The sequence below is a fragment of the Acipenser ruthenus genome, chromosome 5 (genome assembly GCF_902713425.1).
Source record: "Acipenser ruthenus chromosome 5, fAciRut3.2 maternal haplotype, whole genome shotgun sequence".
NCBI lineage: Eukaryota > Metazoa > Chordata > Actinopteri > Acipenseriformes > Acipenseridae > Acipenser > Acipenser ruthenus.
Window position 1 is genome coordinate 42,142,526 of NC_081193.1, and position 19,648 is coordinate 42,162,173.

The 19,648-nt window shown below is 41.1% G+C and overlaps 1 protein-coding gene across 2 annotated transcripts in view; it reads left to right on the top strand.

The window, feature by feature from the left end:
• LOC117402942 (plasminogen-like) overlaps positions 1-19,648 on the top strand; it is a 60,206-nt gene that overhangs the window by 22,006 nt on the left and 18,552 nt on the right. For both annotated transcript variants that reach the window (XM_059024246.1, XM_059024247.1), the window contains 3 exons: positions 2,538-2,697; positions 9,477-9,676; positions 16,331-16,490. In XM_059024246.1, the coding sequence (XP_058880229.1) occupies positions 2,538-2,697; positions 9,477-9,676; positions 16,331-16,490 (520 nt within the window). The remainder of the gene's footprint in view (positions 1-2,537; positions 2,698-9,476; positions 9,677-16,330; positions 16,491-19,648) is intronic.

Below are 19,648 nucleotides of genomic sequence, written 5' to 3' on the forward strand. Positions count from 1 at the left end.
AGGTGAACGTGCCCCGGCGCTACTTGCTGGCATTCCGGGCATTCCGCTACATATCTCGCCACCTCACTAAACACTCCCATCCAATAAAATCGAGCCAATATTCGTTCCTGAGTCTTTTCGATCCCTAAATTGCCCGAACAGGGACATCGTGCGCCAACTGCATGATCTCACGTCGAAAAGACTGCTCTATATAGTTTTACTCTATATAGTAAATGCCCGACAATAATGTTGTGGGGATATGTCAGCGGCCGGTTATCCTCTACATCCTTCCCCTTGATAGACCAAACATGCCCCCAGATGTGTACCAGCGAAGGATCGTTGTTTTGCTCCAATGCTAGGTCCACATCTCGGTCCCAGAATTTCGGGATATCGAGTGGAGCTAAAGTAGCCTCAGCACTGGGGGTCTCAGTAACCCCCAGGGGGTTACTGAGACCCCCAGTGCAGGGGGTCTCAGTAACGGGGGTCTCAGTAACGGGGGTCTCAGTAACCTGCCCCCGCAGATCACACTGAGTCCCAACCCCCTTTCCCCTACATTTGATTGATTGAGCAGTATCCCCCACCAAGCTCCAACCTTGTCTTATTAATGTTCCTTCCCATTTTTCAACCCTTCTCTCTCTATTTTAGTTTTTTTCGGGCAAAATCGGGAATGGAATAGGTCAGTGTGCAGCGGAAAAATATCCCCAATAGCTTCCCCAGCTGCTCCCATGGCCTTCCCGGAGACTGGTTTTACCGTTTTATAAATCATACTATCAAAATGTGGCCAGTCTCGACCCAAAATAAATGGATAGGGCAACTTTTTAGCCACAGCCACGATTACGCGGTTGGTATGACTTCCAATGGTCAAATCTAATTTGGTGAGGGGGTAGTCCTTGTTATCCCCATGAATGCAGGAAATGACTACAACCCAGCGTGACCACCAAGGTACCCGCTTCAACAAAGCTTTCAAAATTAAAGTTTGCCCACACCCTGAGTCCACCAATGCGTGGGTGCTCACATCACCAACCCGTACATCAACAATGCAAGGCCCCTCCCAATCATTACCCCTGGACTTACCTGGTGCTGTTAGAACATAATGGGAGGCCACGCCACACTCCATTGCTGCTGGGCAATTCCTTGCCAGGTGGCTGACCTCCTGGCCCCGGTAACAAGTGGGGCGAAAGGGTGCCCACGGAGCCTGCGTGTCCCGCTGCCGATTTGACAACGGGGAGGGGTGCTCTACTCTTACCCCACTGGGGGTCGCCCTCGGTCTCCATTGTGTTGGAGGGAGGCTGCCCATGGGGTGACGCTGTAGTGCTGGTCTTTTTCAGCGCTATTAGTGCCGGGGCAGAGCCACCGGGTCACCGGGTCTAGTTGTTGCGCCACCACGCGAGGTCGCAGTCCTGGGGGTCGTTAGTATTCCCGGAACTGACGGCGGTGCGTTTCTTCAGTGATATCAAGTCGCTGGAGAATGGCCTGCCTCACCTGATCATAATTCTGGGCGTCTTCGTCGGTCAGGGCTTGGTAGGCTGCCTGGGCCTTTCCAATCAAGTTGGGTCCCAGCTGGAAAACCCACCAATCCCGTGGCCACTGGGCTGCCGTTGCCTGCCTTTCAAAAGCAATTAAATAGGCCTCGGGATCATCCTCCAGCGACATTTTCAGTACCTTTATCCGCGGTAAGGGCACCGTTGGTTCGGCCGTCGGTTCTCTCCCCCGATTGGCTTCCAGGAACATAGCGTGCATCCTCTCCATCATAGCTGCCATACCCTCCTGATGTCTTTGCTCCTGCGCCTCCAATATTGCTCCCAATGCGGCGGCGTCCATGATGAATCCCTCTTCTGACTCCAATTGTGACGGATGCGAGTGGTGTGTGAATAAATAACAGTCCTGAAACAGTATTTCTCCAAAAAAAAAACGACTGTGTTTATTAAAATAAACCTCCCCTTTACCTGCGAGGGTATTGGGTGGAACACAGCTGGCTGACAAACAAAAATAAAGAAACAAACAGAGAGTGTCCACAATGAAATCCCAAGTGTCCTGTGCATGAAAGTGCTCTGTAATCCACACGGGGTGTGCTGATGTTAGTGAAGGGAAGGTAGTGCTTTGTGGTCTGGAACTGGCTCTGTGGCTGCAGTCCCGCGCTCCTACTCCGCCTCTGAAAACACACAACAAACAACACATAATCCAAAAAACACAACGCTCCGGCTGGTGGCTCAGTTTCTCAGTGCAAGAGGAGGAACTGAAGTAGCTGCTTCCCCTTTGTACCCAGAAAACTCCTCCCTGCAGTCAACGTGTCACCATTGTTTCTCCAATGGAGGGCTGCCCCGCAGCTGACTGCAATGGAATCGTCCTGACTACTTGCAGCTACGCGCCCCTCCCAATATGGTCACCTTTCGGCTTCCACCTACCACAGAGGTGGCAGATCTAGGAGGCAGCTTACCTTCTCCCTTACACAGCGCCCTTTCTAATTGGGAGGGAGATTTACAGCATCGATCCTTTCTCTCTCTATCACAATCTTGTTTCAAAATATCTAATTCCCTGTATGGATTTTTTTTCATTAGGGGAAGAACCAGTTGTTCCTCCTGTTTTGGACTGCTACGTCGATAATGGGAAGACATATCGTGGCATAACATCAGAGACCACCAGTGGGAAGAAGTGTCAGTCCTGGAGCAGCATGAAACCCCACAGTCATAATAAGACCCCACAAAGCTTCCCAGATGCGTATGTTCTTTCACTTACCAAATACAAATCTGTTAAATGTGACTGAAATTCAAAATGATGGCACACAAATACACATAGGTTTACAGCAACTAAACATATACTGTACAGTTGGACAAACCAGTTATCCAGGACCATGAAGGAGGTAGTTTGATTGATCGATTGGTCTATCTCACATTTATTGGTCAAGGCTGAAAGAACACTTCAAACTATAGGAATGTGTGCCTTGTTGTGAACAGGATGGCTGTAGGGCTGACGTCAGACCAGAAACACAGACTCAGGAAGTAGCGGGGTGAAACTGAGGCGCTACGGCGCTCAGTATTTTATTAAATAATAATCAAACAAAAGATTTAAACAAACACAAAACAAAAGGGGCATGTTGGCCAAACAAACAGAAACAAACAAGTATCGTGCTGGTTTTTAGCCAGCATGATTAGCAATTGTTTACTTTGGACTAGTTTTTACCTCCTAACTCCTCACTCGTTCTCCACTCTCGAACACCCTTCCAGTAATGAGCTTGGAGTGGATCTTTTATATCAGTGGCTGGAGCCTTAATTACCCATTAAACAATGACCCTATTAAGGCTCCAGCCACATTCCCATAAGCTTTTACAGGGATGGGGATTCAACCCCATCCACACCAGCTACACTTTGAGACCAGCTTTTTCGCTGAGACGGGCATTTAGTGTCTAAAGGGCGGAGACCATGAGTGTGTATGTGTGTGTGTATATATATATAACATTTAAATAAATAAACAAAATTCATTCAAAAGTTGTGCATGCTGATGCGCTGGGGAGGCCAAATCTAGACTGATCCTCAAAGCCAGCATTGCATGATATAAGAAAAATATAAGTTTATATAAAGTAGTGTTAATTAGAATTAATACAGATTCAAAGATAGAAGTAAAAATGATGTCACAATATATAGAACACCATTACATCATGTAAGAATAAATCATGAATTTGAATGTAAACAATAACAAGTAGTTGTCATGCCGTCAAAAACCTATAAATACCTCCAATGTTTGGATTCAAACACAGGCTCCCTTGAGAAAGATATGTACAACATATCGAAACGTTGGGCAGCTGGCTCTTTGAGCTAAAATATATTATTGTGTTTTATACATAATATCATTCTACAAAGGAAATGAATGGAGGAAGTGAGAGGCGGACTGGAGTATTACACCAATCCAGGAGGTCAAGACAGGTGGATAATAAACTTAAGAGACTGACGGCACAGAGAGCTAAGTATCGTTCTCATCAAAACTTTATAGATACTTGTATAGATAATGCAGTAGTTCCAACTGGCTTTAAAATAAAACTAAGCGTAAACATGAAGACTAGCGAAGCAGAAAGATTAAATGTAAATCAGATATTAAAAGAGACTTCGTTTAAGGTAATGCAGGAAGCTAAATTAACATCGGCAAGACGAATTAGAGAAATAAGTAATGAAATAGAGATAGTAATAAATGACATAAATTGCATGTTCCCTTCATCAGAAATGAGACAGTTACTTCGTAAAGTAGACAACCTTGAGAACAAAACACTAGAACATTTGAACAACAAAAAGATAATGAAATTACACAAATTAAGAGGTCAACCGGGATTACAAAATAGAATAGGTCTAGAAAAAATTAAAATTTCAAATCATAACAAATCAGAGAATAAGGAAAACACTGCTGAAACACTTTCGAATAGAATGCTTGAGCAATGCGAGTATAAGAGTTATGACGACTACAACATAGTTCAAATAGAGAAGGACGGGAACTGTTTCTTTAGATGTTTAGGTGTAGTTTTGTATGGTTCACAAAATGACCATCGAACAATTAGACATGATATAACAGAACTAATGGAAAGCAATATAAAACAATATGAAATGTACATTGACTTAGTGACCCATATTGAAAAAATGAAATTAAGTGACGGGAGTATAGATTCTTGGGCTACAGAGGCAGAAGTTATGTCAGCTGTAGACCTCCTAAATAGGCCCATACACGTATACATAGACTTAAAGAATAAGGACTGTTTTAAATACGAAGGCACAATAGAAACTATTAAAAATAAGAACGATCCAATTAATCTTTTATACAACAATAACCATTTCTCAGTTATTGTATTTAAAGACAATGAAACCGGAAGAAAATCTAAATACTGTGGCATAATTAAGAAAGATAATCAAAATAAATCTAAAACAGTAAAAATAAACCAGGTTAAAGTAAATAATAAAATGCAAAATAGAGAGTTAAACATGAATAGGACAGAGAATTCAAAACAGAAAGATAGGAGACCCAAAAATAGACAGAAGACATAGTATTCAATTTATCAAGTAAAACTTTAACCACATCCCAAAAAGCGGTACTGAGTAAAGGACTTTGAGTTTATACCGACTAAAAGATACATCGATAAAGATAAACTGGCCACTGAATTAAAGGAGTGGGAGAGACGCATGAGATTAGCAGAATATTTTTTCAATGAAAATATCTCGGATTCAGAGGGTAATTATGAACATGGGATTAAGGTTAATAGTACAAGCACATGGACTCCTCTGGATGGAAGAGATAAATGGTTAGGTATGTATATTGAAGTAGTTAAACAAGAAATAATAGTAGGACTAAAGAAAAGATGTAAACTTAATTTAACCAATATTGAAGAACAAGCTATGACTGAGTTGTTAAATGATGATGATATAATGATAAGACCAGCAGATAAAGGCTCAGGAATAGTGATAATGAACACAGATGACTATATGAAATCTGTAGAATGTGAATTAAATAATAAATATACATATGAAGAAGTTAAAAGCAATAAGATCAATAAATCGGTAAAAGAGGTTAAGGAAATTGCGGAGAGACTATACAATAAAGGCATTATATCAAAAGAATTAAAAAAATACATGCAGCCACATAATGCAAGAACAGGCCTAGCAAGAGGAAATCCTAAAATGCACAAAGAAAATCACCCTACGCGAATGATAGTCAGTACAATTGATAATCCAACACACATAATAGCTGAAATAGCAGAAAAACAACTTAGGTTGCACGTTGAGAAATTACCAAGCTATGTTAAGGATGCAACACAATTTTTAAAAAGCCTTGAATCAATAAAACACAACCTTCCAGAGAATACAATTTTATTTTGCTTGGATGTAAAATCCTTGTACCCAAGTGTCCCTCGTAAAGAAACTTTAGAAGCTTGTCAAAAAGCACTAGATAATAGACTAGATAAATCAATACCTACAGCAGAGGTACTGAACATGATCAACATAGTTTTAGAAAACAGTTATTTTACATTTGTTGATAAGAATTACAAACAAAACGATGGTACAGCAATAGGATCTAAATTAGGAATGCATTTTGCCAGTACATACATGGGGAAATGGGAAGAACAATTACTTAGAAAATCAGAAAGAGAACCTTTAGAATACATTCGGTTTGTAGATGATATTTTTGGGGTTTGGACACATGGAGAAGAATCTCTTTTCCAGTTTCATAAAATGGCAAATGAAATACACAGTAATATTAAGGTGGACCTTCGATGGACAAGGAAAGAAATTGAATTTTTAGATACCATAGTAAAACTTGAAGAAGGTTCAATTGAGACTGACCTCTTCTGTAAACCTACTGACATGCACCAGTATTTACACATGTCCTCTGCACATCCGATACACACTAAAAGGGCAATCCCAAAGGGTCTAGGAATAAGAACACGAAGAATATGCTCAAAAGAAAGTGACTATGTAAAACAAAGAAATGTATTAAAAACAAATCTTAAAAAAAGAGGATACAAAGAAAGAATTATAGAGACGGTGTTAAGAAAAGTGGATAAACTAAAAAGAGATGATCTACTAGATTATAAAAATAGAGATAAAAAGGTCAAAAGAGTCCCATTAATAATGACTTACTCTAAACTTTTGCCCAATATTTCTTAGATAGTTTGGAAACACTTGCGGATTCTACATAATTCAGGAAAATTAAAAAAAGTATTTCTTAAGGCCCCAGTTGTAACATTCAAAAGAGAAGCTAATTTAGGTGATATTTTAGTTCACAGTAAACATAAAAGAATAATTGACAAAATAGGTTCTACGAACATATGCACTAGTAGATGTAAAGTGTGTAAATACATAGACAAACGTAAAAATATAATTAAACATGAGAACACCACATATCCACTAAAAACTAATACCAACTGTAAAAATAGCAATGTTATTTATGGAATAGCCTGTGAAAGATGTGATGAAATCAAATATGTTGGAGAGACTGGAACTACTTTATATAAAAGAATTCAGAACCACCTTTCATTAGTTAGAAATAAAAAAATGAATGAACCGATAGTACACCACTTCACCAGTCAGGGACATGACATAAATGATGTAAAGTTTGTAGTATTAGAACAGCTCAAATTAGACAATGCGACATATAGAAGAATAAAAGAAAGTAAATGGATAAATAGACTGAACATGATTATGCCAACGGGACTCAACAGAAAAGAATGAACTAATTAACTTCAATAAATATATAACATTTAAATAAATAAACAAAATTCATTCAAAAGTTGTGCATGCTGATGCGCTGGGGAGGCCAAATCTAGACTGATCCTCAATAAAAATATAAGTTTATATAAAGTAGTGTTAATTAGAATTAATACAGATTCAAAGATAGAAGTAAAAATGATGTCACAATATATAGAACACCATTACATCATGTAAGAATAAATCATGAATTTGAATGTAAACTATAACAAGTAGTTGTCATGCCGTCAAAAACCTATAAATACCTCCAATGTTTTGATTCAAACACAGGCTCCCTTGAGAAAGATATGTACAACATATCGAAACGTTGGGCAGCTGGCTCTTTGAGCTTATATATATATATATATATATATATATATATATATATATATATATATATATATATATATATATATACACACATAGTGATGCACAATGAAAATGCAACAGTCCTCCTTTTACCTCAGTAGCTCATTAGGCACATACATAATATTATTTACATTTTAAATAGTGAGCAGATAGGTTTGTTGATTGTATGAGTAGTATTGTTCTATGGGATAACAAAATACTGAGCTCAAGTCATGTGATTTAATAAAACGCCAGGTGCTCAGTGTTTGGTATTTGAGTTAAAATTGCCAAAATGAATTGATTAAGAATCTGTATAAATGGCCATTCGAAAAGACATGATTTTAATTAACGCAAGAACACTGAAAGATACGACTATGTCCGCTTAAGTAATGAAGATTGCTTGGTTGCTATCAGCATGATTGAAGGCAGCCTGTCTGTGAGATAAGTTGCCTGGAGAATGAGATGTTCTGCTTCAACAATCAGCAGACTAGTCCAGAGAAACCAGGAAACCGGCTCTGTGAGGGACAGGCCACGTCCTGTAAGGCAGAGGGTCACCACACCAAAAAAAAAATTTTAAAACTGTTCAATACAGCACAGGAAAAGATGTAAACAACAGGATTTTAAATAAACCGCTCATTCACTGGAAATTGAGATACCGGTATCCTGAAATGTGACGTCACTTGGTACAAGCAGCGTGTTTGCCATACGAGACTGACCATGATTGTTATGTATAGGGTTTGTTGTATATAAACTTGATTATACTGTGTTTGTATTTTTAGCAGTATTAGCAATACAATATATATAAATATATATATATATTTTTTAATCCCACTCTCGCTATATGGAAATTATTATTGATATTGAACGATATCGATATCCTATCAAAATTTCAATATTGGTGCCCCTCCCTAATAATTAGTATTAACTTATCACATAAATGAAGATTGTACTCAGGAATAGCTTTAAAATGAAAAATATTAGTCATACAATGGTTTAGTCCAGAATCAATTACCACAGTACTTGAATGTTTGTAGGCCTACAGGTGCTGTGTCGTGTTGAGGCTATTTATTGAAAACAAAAGTTCAGCTGGAGAAACTTGCGCCAGTAGCACTAAAGAATTAAGCATTTTGTACCTTGTTATTATTATTTGTTTATTTAGCAGACGCCTTTATCCAAGGCGACTTACAGAGACTAGGGTGTGTGAACTATGCTTCAGCTGTAGAGTCACTTACAATCACGTCTCACCTGAAAGACGGAGCACATGGAGGTTAAGTGACTTGCTTACAATCACACAATGAGTCAGTGGCTGAGGTGGGATCTGAACCAGGGACCTTCTGGTTACAAGCTCTTTTCTTTAACCACTGGATCACACAGTCTGTTCAGTTGTAGCGATGTCATTTTCTTAAAGGTACCAAGTATGTTTTTTTTTTGTTTGTTTTGATTTTTGAATATTAAAATTAAGTGTGGTGTTCCATGCACGGCTTGACACCTGTACACAGGATAACATGTACTGGAATTTCAGCAAATACTGTACTTCACAGTGATTGGTTGATTTCAGGTAGGCAATTTATAATACACTTGCAAATTATTTATGCTATAGATCTAATAATAGTCAGCAGGTGGGTTTTGAGGTATTTTGGATGAACAGTTTGATGTAAAAAAAATAAATAACTGTTTTGTTCACCCACCACCCAGACAAACATTTTGGCACAGTCACAACACAGCAGTAGCTATTAGTCAAAAAGCTTGTCAAATATATAGAGTAGTTAACAGAGTCAAGTCTCTGTTAATCTTGTAGTGAAACCATTACAGCAGGCTTTACTGATCGATAGCTGACAACAGTTGTCAGCTAAGACACGGTTACAGGGAGATTCTAAAGCATTGTAAACATAAGCAAAACATATTAAAAATACATTTTCTGGTTAACAGGGATCTGAGGAGAAACTACTGCAGGAACCCTGATGATGACAGGGCACCCTGGTGCTATACCACCGAACCCAGTGTGGAACGGGAATACTGCAACATTACCAAGTGCCCAAGTGTGCCATCTCATGCCACCACCATCAAAGTCAAGCTTTCTGTTGAGCCTTCAAAACCAGAAGAACCTCCACAAAAGCCTTATGCTAAAGGTGATGGGTCAAGTGTTGTTTCTCAACATCACACGTTTCCTATGGATTTTTATGATTCAATCATTATTCCTGCATACATTCATTCACTTTGCTGCCGGCAGATAATGGAAAACAGGAAACGCACAGTATGTTTAATGCATTCAAATGTCTTCGTGAGGCACATTCATTAACATTGGCACTGTTTCCACTAAATAATGCATTAATCATCCTATTGTACTACAATATTATTCTACTTTAGAATGCATAGTTGGCAATGGAAAAGATTACAGAGGGACAATGTCAACTACTGTGCTTGGGGTAACGTGCCAGGAATGGGCCTCCAATATACCACACCATCACGAGACCTTCACTCCTCAGACCCACCCTGATAAGGGACTTGACTCAAATGTAAGTGTCTGAATCACAGCTGAACTTCTCTAGAAAGAGTGCGGGGAAACAGCATAACCACAAGTAATTCAGTAACATGCATCCTCTCTATGGCTGTAAATTCAAAATCAGAATGACAAAAAAATGACCACGCGGCCTATCAAGTGGTTTTTAGACCAAATGTCATTAGGTAATCCAAATAAGGAGTTAGTATCATGGTAAAGTAAATAATAGTCATCAGCGATTGATCGTTATATTTTTATTTACCCGACCAAATCTAATGGTTTAATGATGTTTTTTATTCTAATGGGAATACTGCAAAGTGCCAAGGTGTGATGCTCAGCCTGGGACAGGTATGGACTGTATTTATTACATTTTGTACCGTGAAAAACAAAGCAAAAAACATGCATAGAGGATATATTCATGGAGTACTGTAGTCACATAACCAACACACTCTGAAAGGGTTTGTGTAGGTGGTTTACAGCTGCCCTCATAAGTGGAATTAGCACAGGACTCAGAAAATGACTTTATTTAGATCAAGCTGTTCATCTTGTTAGCAATGTGGCATAATTAAGAACAGTGTTGATTTGTTCAGTTATTCTGTCTTTGGATTTGGAAAAATACAAGGTAGATTCTAATGAGATTCGATAATAATACAAAAAAATCCCTCAGGAATGTAAATGCAAAAAAGTTAATCAAGGCTAGATCTTACAACTCTTGTTGTATAATGTAAATATATATCTTTGTGACGGATGCGAGTGGTGTGTGAATAAATAACAGTCCTGAAACAGTATTTCTCCCAAAAAAACGACTGTGTTTATTAAAATAAACCTCCCCTTTACCTGCGAGGGTATTGGGGGGAACACAGCTGGCTGACAAACAAAAATACAGAAACAAACAGAAAGTGTCCACAATGAAATCCCGAGTGTCCTGTGCATGAAAGTGCTCTGTAATCCACACAGGGTGTGCTGATGTTGGTGAAAGGAAGGTAGTGCTCTGTGGTCTGGAACTGGCTCTGTGGCTGCAGTCCCGCGCACGTACTCCGCCTCTGAAAACACACAACAAACAACACGCAATCCAAAAAACACAGCGCTCCAGCTGGTGGCTCAGTTTCTCAGCGCAAGAGGAGGAACTGACGTAGCTGCTTCCCCTTTGTACCCAGCAAACTCCTCCCTGCAGTCAACGCGTCGCCATTGTTTCTCCATTAGAGGGCTGCCCCGCAGCTGACTGCAATGGAATCGTCCTGAGTACTTGCAGCTACGCGCCCCTCCTAATATGGTCACCTTCCGGTTTCCACCTACCACCGAGGTGGCAGATCTAGGAGGCAGCTTACCTTCTCCCTTACACAGCGCCCTTTCTAATCGGGAGGGAGATTTACAGCATCGATCCTTTCTCTCTCTATTTCACATATCTCACCCCTCAGAGTAATGCCGAAGGAACACTCAGCCAACTCTACGTTTCCCAATGGTCCCCCCTCAAAAATAAAATCTGCATTTTGATGCTCCTTACCCGCACGATGTTTCGCTGTATAGTGGAAGGGTTGCAGAGCCAGATACCACCAAGTTATCCGGGCGTTATTGTCCTTCATCGTGTGTAACCACTTTAAAGGAGCATGATCAGTGATAAGAGAGAAAGAACGCCCCAACAAGTAATAGCGAAGAGCGTGAGTAGCCCATTGCTGCCCATTTAATAGCTAAATATTCCTTCTCGATGACGGAGTAGTTAATTTCCACCCCCAGACCAATGTGGGAGGCATCAGTCTGCAGGATGAACTCTTTGCTGAAATCTGGTGAAATTAGAGCGGGAGCTTGACAGAGCCGCTTCTTAATCATATCAAATGCCTCCTGACACTGCCCTGTCCATTTAACTAATTTTGGAGCAGCCTTTCGGGTGAGTTCGACTAGGGGGTTGACTATGGTGGCATACTCGGGGATAAAACGGCGATAATAGCCGGCTAACCCCAGTAGTGATCTCACCTGTGACTTGGTTCTCGGGATTGCCGTCTCCACCAGCGCCTGGACTTTGGAGGTGATCGGCTTCACCCGACCATTACCCATAACGTAGCCAAGATATTGGGTCTCTTGTTTGCCAAATGCACACTTGCCCAGTTTGGCTGTTAGCCCCGCCTCTCTCAGAGACTGAAGGACAGCTAAAAGTCTAACAATATGCTCTTCCTAGGTGGAGCTAAAAATCACCACATCATCAATGTACGCGACTGCGTACTGATGATGGGGAGCTAAGACCTGGTCCATCAGTCTCTGAAAAGTGGCTGGAGCTCCATGCAACCCGAAGGGCATGGTCCGGAAATGGAACAAGCCATCTGGGGTAGAGAAAGCAGTTTTCTCTCTTGAGCTCTGAGTGAGTGGAATCTGTCAGTATCCCTTCGTCAGCTCCAAGGTCGAAATTAACTGCGCCTTACCAAGTCGGTCGAGGAGCTCATCCACCCAGGGTATTGGATATGCATCGAACTTGGAGATGGCATTAACCTTTCGAAAGTCCACACAGAACCGAGTGGAGCCGTCCTTCTTTCCCACCATCACAATCGGACTGCACCACTCGCTGTGGGAAGGTTCTGTGACTCCAAGCTTGAGCATATCCTCCACCTCCTTGTGGACAGGACCCCCTGCGACTCTCCGGGATCCGGTACGGTCTCTCTCAGACCTTGACACCTGGTGGAGTAATAATAGCATGAGAAATAACATTAGTTCTGCTGGGCAAGTCAGAAAAAACATCACTAAACCTTTGCACCACCTGGTGGAGCTCACGTTTCTGATCCGGAAGTAACTGTTCCCCCATCGGAATATGAGTTGTAACTGGTGGATTGACAGTGGGACCAAAATCCTCTTCTACACTGTCGCCTGCTACATATAGGGCCTCCCTTTCATTCCAGGGTTTTAGCAAATTAATGTGATAAATTTCAGTCTTGTTCTGGCGATCGGGTTGTCTAATTTCATAATTCACATTACCAATTCCCTGTATCACCCCATATGGCCCCTACCACTTAGCATACAACTTAGATTCCGATGTGGGAAGTAGCAACAGTACTTTATCACCTGGCCGAAAGGTCAGAATTCTTGCTTGTTTGTTGTACTGCTGCTCTTGGCGATGCTGAGCTAGTTTTAAGTTCTCTTGTGCCAAACGACCAACCAATTCCAGGCGGTCTCTTAACATGATTACATACTTGACTATGTTTTTGGAAGTTTTTGTTTGCTCCTCCCACCCTTCTTTTACAAGATCAAGAATGCCCCATGGTTGCCTCCCTTACAGGAGCTCAAAGGGAGAAAACCTGGTTGAGCTCTGAGGCACCTCTCTTACCGCAAACATTAGGTAGGGGAGGAGTTTAGCCCAATGTTTCTGTTCTTGGTTAACAAACCGCTTCAGCACCGCTTCTGTTTTAAAGTCTGATTAAAACGTTCCACCAAACCGGCCGTCTGTGGATGATAAACAGAGGTTCGAATTGACTTAATTTGCAATAATTTATATAATTCTTTCAAAAATTGTGACATGAAGTTCGTTCCGTGATCCAATTTCTTTTGGAATCCCTACTCTCGTTATAATCTGTACTAACTTTCGAGCAACTACTGCGGCACTAGTGGATCTCAATGGTACTGCCTCTGGATATCTAGTTGTGTAGTCCACCACTACCAAAATGTGCGTATATCCAGAGTCAGTCTGGGTCAATGGACCCACTATGTCCATAGCAATGTGATCAAAGGGAACTGAGATCAGGGGCAGTGGGACCAGCGGGGCCAGGTGAACGTGCCCCGGCGCTACTTGCTGGCATTCCGGGCATTCCGCTACATATCTCGCCACCTCACTAAACACTCCCATCCAATAAAATCGAGCCAATATTCGTTCCTGAGTCTTTTCGATCCCTAAATTGCCCGAACAGGGACATCGTGCGCCAACTGCATGATCTCACGTCGAAAAGACTGCTCTATATAGTTTTACTCTATATAGTAAATGCCCGACAATAATGTTGTGGGGATATGTCAGCGGCCGGTTATCCTCTACATCCTTCCCCTTGATAGACCAAACATGCCCCCAGATGTGTACCAGCGAAGGATCGTTGTTTTGCTCCAATGCTAGGTCCACATCTCGGTCCCAGAATTTCGGGATATCGAGTGGAGCTAAAGTAGCCTCAGCACTGGGGGTCTCAGTAACCCCCAGGGGGTTACTGAGACCCCCAGTGCAGGGGGTCTCAGTAACGGGGGTCTCAGTAACGGGGGTCTCAGTAACCTGCCCCCGCAGATCACACTGAGTCCCAACCCCCTTTCCCCTACATTTGATTGATTGAGCAGTATCCCCCACCAAGCTCCAACCTTGTCTTATTAATGTTCCTTCCCATTTTTCAACCCTTCTCTCTCTATTTTAGTTTTTTTCGGGCAAAATCGGGAATGGAATAGGTCAGTGTGCAGCGGAAAAATATCCCCAATAGCTTCCCCAGCTGCTCCCATGGCCTTCCCGGAGACTGGTTTTACCGTTTTATAAATCATACTATCAAAATGTGGCCAGTCTCGACCCAAAATAAATGGATAGGGCAACTTTTTAGCCACAGCCACGATTACGCGGTTGGTATGACTTCCAATGGTCAAATCTAATTTGGTGAGGGGGTAGTCCTTGTTATCCCCATGAATGCAGGAAATGACTACAACCCAGCGTGACCACCAAGGTACCCGCTTCAACAAAGCTTTCAAAATTAAAGTTTGCCCACACCCTGAGTCCACCAATGCGTGGGTGCTCACATCACCAACCCGTACATCAACAATGCAAGGCCCCTCCCAATCATTACCCCTGGACTTACCTGGTGCTGTTAGAACATAATGGGAGGCCACGCCACACTCCATTGCTGCTGGGCAATTCCTTGCCAGGTGGCTGACCTCCTGGCCCCGGTAACAAGTGGGGCGAAAGGGTGCCCACGGAGCCTGCGTGTCCCGCTGCCGATTTGACAACGGGGAGGGGTGCTCTACTCTTACCCCACTGGGGGTCGCCCTCGGTCTCCATTGTGTTGGAGGGAGGCTGCCCATGGGGTGACGCTGTAGTGCTGGTCTTTTTCAGCGCTATTAGTGCCGGGGCAGAGCCACCGGGTCACCGGGTCTAGTTGTTGCGCCACCACGCGAGGTCGCAGTCCTGGGGGTCGTTAGTATTCCCGGAACTGACGGCGGTGCGTTTCTTCAGTGATATCAAGTCGCTGGAGAATGGCCTGCCTCACCTGATCATAATTCTGGGCGTCTTCGTCGGTCAGGGCTTGGTAGGCTGCCTGGGCCTTTCCAATCAAGTTGGGTCCCAGCTGGAAAACCCACCAATCCCGTGGCCACTGGGCTGCCGTTGCCTGCCTTTCAAAAGCAATTAAATAGGCCTCGGGATCATCCTCCAGCGACATTTTCAGTACCTTTATCCGCGGTAAGGGCACCGTTGGTTCGGCCGTCGGTTCTCTCCCCCGATTGGCTTCCAGGAACATAGCGTGCATCCTCTCCATCATAGCTGCCATACCCTCCTGATGTCTTTGCTCCTGCGCCTCCAATATTGCTCCCAATGCGGCGGCGTCCATGATGAATCCCTCTTCTGACTCCAATTGTGACGGATGCGAGTGGTGTGTGAATAAATAACAGTCCTGAAACAGTATTTCTCCAAAAAAAAAACGACTGTGTTTATTAAAATAAACCTCCCCTTTACCTGCGAGGGTATTGGGTGGAACACAGCTGGCTGACAAACAAAAATAAAGAAACAAACAGAGAGTGTCCACAATGAAATCCCAAGTGTCCTGTGCATGAAAGTGCTCTGTAATCCACACGGGGTGTGCTGATGTTAGTGAAGGGAAGGTAGTGCTTTGTGGTCTGGAACTGGCTCTGTGGCTGCAGTCCCGCGCTCCTACTCCGCCTCTGAAAACACACAACAAACAACACATAATCCAAAAAACACAACGCTCCGGCTGGTGGCTCAGTTTCTCAGTGCAAGAGGAGGAACTGAAGTAGCTGCTTCCCCTTTGTACCCAGAAAACTCCTCCCTGCAGTCAACGTGTCACCATTGTTTCTCCAATGGAGGGCTGCCCCGCAGCTGACTGCAATGGAATCGTCCTGACTACTTGCAGCTACGCGCCCCTCCCAATATGGTCACCTTTCGGCTTCCACCTACCACAGAGGTGGCAGATCTAGGAGGCAGCTTACCTTCTCCCTTACACAGCGCCCTTTCTAATTGGGAGGGAGATTTACAGCATCGATCCTTTCTCTCTCTATCACAATCTTGTTTCAAAATATCTAATTCCCTGTATGGATTTTTTTTCATTAGGGGAAGAACCAGTTGTTCCTCCTGTTTTGGACTGCTACGTCGATAATGGGAAGACATATCGTGGCATAACATCAGAGACCACCAGTGGGAAGAAGTGTCAGTCCTGGAGCAGCATGAAACCCCACAGTCATAATAAGACCCCACAAAGCTTCCCAGATGCGTATGTTCTTTCACTTACCAAATACAAATCTGTTAAATGTGACTGAAATTCAAAATGATGGCACACAAATACACATAGGTTTACAGCAACTAAACATATACTGTACAGTTGGACAAACCAGTTATCCAGGACCATGAAGGAGGTAGTTTGATTGATCGATTGGTCTATCTCACATTTATTGGTCAAGGCTGAAAGAACACTTCAAACTATAGGAATGTGTGCCTTGTTGTGAACAGGATGGCTGTAGGGCTGACGTCAGACCAGAAACACAGACTCAGGAAGTAGCGGGGTGAAACTGAGGCGCTACGGCGCTCAGTATTTTATTAAATAATAATCAAACAAAAGATTTAAACAAACACAAAACAAAAGGAGCATGTTGGCCAAACAAACAGAAACAAACAAGTATCGTGCTGGTTTTTAGCCAGCATGATTAGCAATTGTTTACTTTGGACTAGTTTTTACCTCCTAACTCCTCACTCGTTCTCCACTCTCGAACACCCTTCCAGTAATGAGCTTGGAGTGGATCTTTTATATCAGTGGCTGGAGCCTTAATTACCCATTAAACAATGACCCTATTAAGGCTCCAGCCACATTCCCATAAGCTTTTACAGGGATGGGGATTCAACCCCATCCACACCAGCTACACTTTGAGACCAGCTTTTTCGCTGAGACGGGCATTTAGTGTCTAAAGGGCGGAGACCATGAGTGTGTATGTGTGTGTGTATATATATATAACATTTAAATAAATAAACAAAATTCATTCAAAAGTTGTGCATGCTGATGCGCTGGGGAGGCCAAATCTAGACTGATCCTCAAAGCCAGCATTGCATGATATAAGAAAAATATAAGTTTATATAAAGTAGTGTTAATTAGAATTAATACAGATTCAAAGATAGAAGTAAAAATGATGTCACAATATATAGAACACCATTACATCATGTAAGAATAAATCATGAATTTGAATGTAAACAATAACAAGTAGTTGTCATGCCGTCAAAAACCTATAAATACCTCCAATGTTTGGATTCAAACACAGGCTCCCTTGAGAAAGATATGTACAACATATCGAAACGTTGGGCAGCTGGCTCTTTGAGCTAAAATATATTATTGTGTTTTATACATAATATCATTCTACAAAGGAAATGAATGGAGGAAGTGAGAGGCGGACTGGAGTATTACACCAATCCAGGAGGTCAAGACAGGTGGATAATAAACTTAAGAGACTGACGGCACAGAGAGCTAAGTATCGTTCTCATCAAAACTTTATAGATACTTGTATAGATAATGCAGTAGTTCCAACTGGCTTTAAAATAAAACTAAGCGTAAACATGAAGACTAGCGAAGCAGAAAGATTAAATGTAAATCAGATATTAAAAGAGACTTCGTTTAAGGTAATGCAGGAAGCTAAATTAACATCGGCAAGACGAATTAGAGAAATAAGTAATGAAATAGAGATAGTAATAAATGACATAAATTGCATGTTCCCTTCATCAGAAATGAGACAGTTACTTCGTAAAGTAGACAACCTTGAGAACAAAACACTAGAACATTTGAACAACAAAAAGATAATGAAATTACACAAATTAAGAGGTCAACCGGGATTACAAAATAGAATAGGTCTAGAAAAAATTAAAATTTCAAATCATAACAAATCAGAGAATAAGGAAAACACTGCTGAAACACTTTCGAATAGAATGCTTGAGCAATGCGAGTATAAGAGTTATGACGACTACAACATAGTTCAAATAGAGAAGGACGGGAACTGTTTCTTTAGATGTTTAGGTGTAGTTTTGTATGGTTCACAAAATGACCATCGAACAATTAGACATGATATAACAGAACTAATGGAAAGCAATATAAAACAATATGAAATGTACATTGACTTAGTGACCCATATTGAAAAAATGAAATTAAGTGACGGGAGTATAGATTCTTGGGCTACAGAGGCAGAAGTTATGTCAGCTGTAGACCTCCTAAATAGGCCCATACACGTATACATAGACTTAAAGAATAAGGACTGTTTTAAATACGAAGGCACAATAGAAACTATTAAAAATAAGAACGATCCAATTAATCTTTTATACAACAATAACCATTTCTCAGTTATTGTATTTAAAGACAATGAAACCGGAAGAAAATCTAAATACTGTGGCATAATTAAGAAAGATAATCAAAATAAATCTAAAACAGTAAAAATAAACCAGGTTAAAGTAAATAATAAAATGCAAAATAGAGAGTTAAACATGAATAGGACAGAGAATTCAAAACAGAAAGATAGGAGACCCAAAAATAGACATGGTACCAAATACACAAAAGATAAGACAGAAGACATAGTATTCAATTTATCAAGTAAAACTTTAACCACATCCCAAAAAGCGGTACTGAGTAAAGGACTTTGAGTTTATACCGACTAAAAGATACATCGATAAAGATAAACTGGCCACTGAATTAAAGGAGTGGGAGAGACGCATGAGATTAGCAGAATATTTTTTCAATGAAAATATCTCGGATTCAGAGGGTAATTATGAACATGGGATTAAGGTTAATAGTACAAGCACATGGACTCCTCTGGATGGAAGAGATAAATGGTTAGGTATGTATATTGAAGTAGTTAAACAAGAAATAATAGTAGGACTAAAGAAAAGATGTAAACTTAATTTAACCAATATTGAAGAACAAGCTATGACTGAGTTGTTAAATGATGATGATATAATGATAAGACCAGCAGATAAAGGCTCAGGAATAGTGATAATGAACACAGATGACTATATGAAATCTGTAGAATGTGAATTAAATAATAAATATACATATGAAGAAGTTAAAAGCAATAAGATCAATAAATCGGTAAAAGAGGTTAAGGAAATTGCGGAGAGACTATACAATAAAGGCATTATATCAAAAGAATTAAAAAAATACATGCAGCCACATAATGCAAGAACAGGCCTAGCAAGAGGAAATCCTAAAATGCACAAAGAAAATCACCCTACGCGAATGATAGTCAGTACAATTGATAATCCAACACACATAATAGCTGAAATAGCAGAAAAACAACTTAGGTTGCACGTTGAGAAATTACCAAGCTATGTTAAGGATGCAACACAATTTTTAAAAAGCCTTGAATCAATAAAACACAACCTTCCAGAGAATACAATTTTATT